Below are 5,450 nucleotides of genomic sequence, written 5' to 3'. Positions count from 1 at the left end.
TGTCCGGGAAGTTCAGCGCACTGGAGTGGGAAAGCACCGGTTTAGGGCCACACTGAGGAAAACTAAAGACCAGATTCTCCTGATAGCCAAGTTCCACCTCCTTTCTGACCGCTCTACCCTACTCTTTTCTAGCAGTTGCTACTGCACTGAGGTTTAGCCCCACTGCTACCCATGGTTCCATGTTCCCAGCTAGACTGTCAGTTCCTTGAAGGTTGCGTTCCTTCAATGTCTCATGCACCTTGTACACACTTTACAAGTACAGCAAACCAGCAACCAGGAATCACCCACAACTGTTCAGAGGCCTACTTAGAGCGAGTGTTTCTCACATTTAGAAAATCTCCCAAGGAGCTTAAAAAAAACCCGACCCAAAGCCAACCAAACACGAGCAGATGAAAAGATGGATGGTGAGGTGCTCACCTCCATCATGTTTTTTAGACTGGCCTAACTGGCCAGAGCTGGATGGGATACATGTACTGCAGCATCCAGAGGTGCGAGGAAACTGCCCTAGCCTGCTCACTGGGCTGGGACACCCCCCACCCCCCACCCACAACCATGTCTTGAATGCTCGAATGTGCTGTTCACATTCCAACAAGCAGAAGTTGCAATTCCCCTGTAATTTTTCAAATCAGTAATTAAAGCCTGGCTGTCTTTAATGAAGCTGTTCTTTGCGTGGAAAAAAAATGCACCAGAGATCGCAGAGTCTTACTGAAACCACTGGCAGCACACAGATAATCTTCAGTTTTATTAACAATTTAAAAATCTAAATATTTAAAGAGGCCTGGGAAGCCTACCTAGAAACAATGCCCTCTGGCATTTCCAACTGAAACATGTCTAGATACCTCACTACTGCACACCCCGCCCCGATGACAGACAACTTGGTAGCACAGCGAATGTCTTTGTATTTTTACTATTTGTAGAAAACCGGCATTTAGATTTCAAAATGTATGATGTTACAAAATTACCAGCAGCAGTCTTAAGCATTTCAACAATGCTTATGAACTTCACTTTGCTGACACAAACAAGGCTATTATTCCAAGTTCAAAAAGCAGGACTTGTCCCAGTGGGCATGTTATACGTCCTGCAGATACTCAGGCCATCTTGCTCAGGACCCATTCGTGACCGTGTCTTCTTCCATCTCCTCTTCACCGTCATCAGTGGGGCCTAAAGAAAAACACAAAGCCACATGTCATACTGATTTTACAGCATGTTTGCTCAGTACACGAGTGGCCGGTCTGTGAAGCTATTGCACACTACTCCCTGGACTAGCTACAAATCCCAGCAGCCCCTGCCCTCAAGGAGCTTACAGTCCAGAGACTATCTTTGGCAGCTACGGGAAGGGATGGTCAATTCCTAGGGGGAAAGGATCACAAAGGTGTTTTACAAAAAGTCAAACTCATTGCCTGACATTCTAACCTTCTTTGGTTGAGCTGTTCATTCATTCATTTTTTTGTGAAGGTAAAAAGCTTATATGTTATGTTTTATTCTTACAACTACCACAGGGAAAGAAAATGGGAATATTCAAAAAACATTTGAGGGGCACCTGGGTGGCTCAGTTGGTTAAATGTCCGACTTTGGCCACGTCATGACCTCATGGTTCATGAGTTCGAGCCCCTTGTTGGACTCTGCGCCGACAGCTCAGAGCCTAGAGCCTGCTTTGGATTCTGTGTCTTCCTCGTCTTCCTCTCTCTCTCTACCCCTCCCCCCCTCAAAAAATAAACATTAAAAACAAACATTTGAATGTGTACCACATGCCAAATAGGACTACTCAATGACTTTATTGTCTCTAAATGAGGGAAAATACGGCAAAAACCAAGTCTGTTTACTCATTAATTTATGAGATATTTTGGTCACTGTATTCTGAAAAAGGAAACGTTTTAACTATCAGTGTTTGGGAAGATTACTCTTGGTTAAGCCTATTGTTTTTACAGTAGACTCAACATCACATTTCTAGATGCAAAACTACCAAGATAAGAATGTCAGTCCAATTTTAGCATACTCAGAAGCCTAGGCCCACTGCAATCTATGGAGTGCCCTGAACAATTTCTACCTTCCTCTCCCCAGTAATCTTTCAGATTGCTCTGAAAATCCCAAGAGATCCTAAGGCTCAAAGAAAACGTTTTGAGGGGAAACAGATTAATTCAGTAAGTCTGTCATATTACAGTCACAATAAGCAATTGTGATATTGCCTCTTCCCCTGTCAGTACTGAGCCTTGGAGGCCTTTAATACCCTTCTAATGCTGAGGACAAAGACCTCATCCATCACAGTCTGCAGCGCCTTGCGTGGCCCAGACATGCTTTCTGTTTGCTCACCCTTCTCCCTGTGCCTTGAACTCCACTGCCATTGGCCTCTTTCAGTTCTAGTGTGCAAGGCTCCTTTTCACCACAGGTGCTTTGCCTGCACAGTCCCTCACTCACCGCTTTGCCCCTAGAATGCCACTCTGGCCTTTGTTTAGTTCAGTAATTCTCAGACACGTTAGTTTTGGGACCGAAAGAGCTTTTGTTTACGTACATTTATCGATACTATATTAGAATAATCGACACTGTATTAGAAATTAAAGCTGAGTATTTTAAAAAAGTAGTAACTCGTTAAAAAAGTGTATCCGTTGGGGCACCTGGGTGGCTCAGTCGGTTAAGCATCCGACTTCAGCTCAGGTCATGACCTCACAGTCTGTGAGTTTGAGCCCTGCGTCGGGCTCTGTGCTGACAGCTCAGAGCCTGGAACGTGCTTCAGATTCTGTGCCTCCCTCTCTCTCTGTCCCTTACCCCCTCACCCTCCCTCCCTCCCTCCCTCTCAGTAATAAACATTAAAAAAAAAAAAAAAAAAAGACCCCTCAGAGTCCTATGCCATAACATTTTATATCAAATAACTTATCTTCCAAGAGCATATGAAAAAAGGGATTTTGTGTGCATTAGATGGTAATGAGGCACTATTCTAACATTCTTGGGTCATAGCACCTCAACTGTTTAGGAATCCACCTCAAGTATAAGATCAATCTGGAAGTACACAGACAGACCACATGTCCTGACCTGATCTGCGTTCCCTGCCAGGTATCTGACCAGACTGCAGCAAGCCCTTCAGCCGCTCTACTTCAGCCAGAGTTGACGCATTTGCTATAGCATTCTGGAGGACAGAAAACAACAGAGAAGGACAATTAATTGCATCTAAGTATCAATCACCCAGAAAACCTTACAGAAGTCCACAGCAACTTTTTGAGGTGGAATATTCAACAGCTCTACTGGGAGAATTTTATTGTCACAATGAGCAAATGATTACTGCACATGTCCTAAAATTTTAGCTAATTAAAGCACCTATGTGGAATTATGTTACTGGATAATTTAGGAAGCAGTATTAGGAAACTAGGATTTCCATTTGATCATCAAGCAGATCTTTCAGACAGCAAATCTTTGAAAGTAAAAATTAAGGCAAACAACCGAGACAGTATACTTCAGTGACTGACCGTTCAAATACCCTGGGAAAATGGAAAAGAATTAGAGTTGTCTCTGTGCTGACTGGCTCATAGAAGCGATTCACATCAAAGGTGGTTGAATAATCACTTTAAGCTAGTTCCCACCTAACACAGAAATGGAGCAGGAATCTAAGTGTGGGGGGTGGAGGATGGAAACTGCAATGTTTAGAACTTGGTCTATTACATATTTTGTGTCCTAAACCCACGGCAACTCTTCTAACACATTTTTACCTTGATGGCTTCTACATCCCCTGGAGACGGCCCACCTTTCTTTTTGTCAGTCGGCAAACCGGCACCTGGGTTGAAACTTGGGAGGGGAGGGAAGAACGTAACTGTTAAATCCAGACCAATGGAAATTGCTTCTCTTTTACTTTCAAAAAGGCTTTTGAAAGTAATTCAACCAGTGTAGTATCTTATCTTTGTTAACAAACTGATACAAGAAACTCTCTCCTTCAGAAACACCACCCAGTTCATCTTCCTCTAGAGAAAGCAGGATATATACAGTGTTGCATTAAGACTGAACACCGGAAGTATTTGCTAACCTGGTAGAAATCTCATGTGATGTGTGGACCATTGAAGGTCATGGGCTATCATCACACAAATTCAATACTGTATTAGTCAGTCACAGGTGTTTTGTTTAGTTCTGTAGGAGGCAAAAAGCCAGACAGATAGTGTTTCTGAAGGTGAAGTGGAGTGAAGTTGGATATCCGTATCTTACGTTTTGCTTCTCCTGGCAATATCCTTTGCAAGTTGTGCACCCCGTTTGCCCTTGAACATTTTCTCTGCTTCCTGACGCTCCTACAGCAACACCACACACAGAGTTAATGGAAATAGGAATACCACATGCATTTAGATGCATTCCTCAGAAAACATGGAAGAAAACTCTTCTGAAACACTCTGGGCTGGTAAAAATACCAAAAAGTCAATTTCAAATTAAAAGGAGACACAATGGCCTTGCTTTGTCTGGTGAAGTTCCCTGAAGAAAGTTCCCCCTCCTAGTTTCAGGGAGGGGCTCTGGAGGAACTAGGAAGGTTTAAAAAGGAAAGAAAAAAAAAAAAACAAAAAACAAAAACAGAAACAAAAAACAAGGGAAAACCCACTCCCTGTAAAGGGAAAATCATTCTAACAATTAAAGCTGCTGAAAAATGGATTCTATTAAGCACCCCAAGGGGGAACATATCTTAAGCACAGTCTTGCTGACAGTGCTGACCGCAGCTGATACTGTGCTAGACCTCTGAATGACCAACACTACTGCACAAGGCAGCTTTAACTCAAAGTCCTACTGTAAACTCTGCTACGAAAAAAAAATCTGACTTAACATTTTGTTTCCCACATTTTATGACAAACCAATAGTAAAACACATTTGGCAATTAAAAAAAATCAACAGCAAAAGTATAAAATAAAACATGAACGTATAATGACTTACAACCAACAGAAAATACTTACTTTCAGTTTCACCTTCTGGAAATCCAGTACTCTGACTTGTGGAACTTTATAAATTACATACAGTCTGTAATGCTTCTTATTTGTTACAGGATTTCTTAGGATACTGCAAGAAAAGGAATAGCAATGCCAGTCTTGTTCATAGCGTAGCATTTCAAGAGGTCCATTTTAATAAAACTAAATGAGTCCATAAACTAAGGAAAAGTTGACCTTTTTTTTCACAGTTCAGTGTTATTCAGTTAACATTAGGGAAGTTTTAACAGAGCACTGGACTTATTTTCAGTATTTGTTTTTAAAAGGTGCTTCTTACTAACTGATTACTTTAAGATCATGGCTGATAATGGTGTCATTGTAAAGGACTTCCCGGTCACCACCACAGATCATTTCCATACCTTAGGTAAGTCAGTGATTTGAGAGATGCCAAAGGGTCCAGATCACCCTGTAAAATAAATGGCCATAGATAAGAACATGAATACCACAGGCTTTTTTTTTGTTTTTTTGAGAGAGAGAGCACACACATGAGCAGGGGAGAGTGGCGGG

The 5,450-nt window shown here is 42.0% G+C and overlaps 1 protein-coding gene across 1 annotated transcript in view; it reads right to left on the bottom strand.

Moving 5' to 3' along the window:
- Positions 1 to 727: 727 nt before the first annotated feature.
- SNRPA1 (small nuclear ribonucleoprotein polypeptide A') overlaps positions 728 to 5,450 on the bottom strand; it is a 14,991-nt gene continuing 10,268 nt past the window's right edge. The window contains exons 4-9 of the mRNA XM_049613995.1: positions 5,303 to 5,349; positions 4,914 to 5,016; positions 4,186 to 4,265; positions 3,699 to 3,774; positions 3,028 to 3,121; positions 728 to 1,161 (exon numbers count right to left, since the gene is read on the bottom strand). Coding sequence (XP_049469952.1) covers positions 1,103 to 1,161; positions 3,028 to 3,121; positions 3,699 to 3,774; positions 4,186 to 4,265; positions 4,914 to 5,016; positions 5,303 to 5,349 — 459 coding nt within the window. The 3' untranslated portion in view covers positions 728 to 1,102. The remainder of the gene's footprint in view (positions 1,162 to 3,027; positions 3,122 to 3,698; positions 3,775 to 4,185; positions 4,266 to 4,913; positions 5,017 to 5,302; positions 5,350 to 5,450) is intronic.

The sequence above is a fragment of the Panthera uncia genome (assembly GCF_023721935.1).
Source record: "Panthera uncia isolate 11264 chromosome B3 unlocalized genomic scaffold, Puncia_PCG_1.0 HiC_scaffold_1, whole genome shotgun sequence".
In the NCBI taxonomy this organism is placed as follows: domain Eukaryota; kingdom Metazoa; phylum Chordata; class Mammalia; order Carnivora; family Felidae; genus Panthera; species Panthera uncia.
This window is presented reverse-complemented; position numbering and strand designations above follow the sequence as displayed.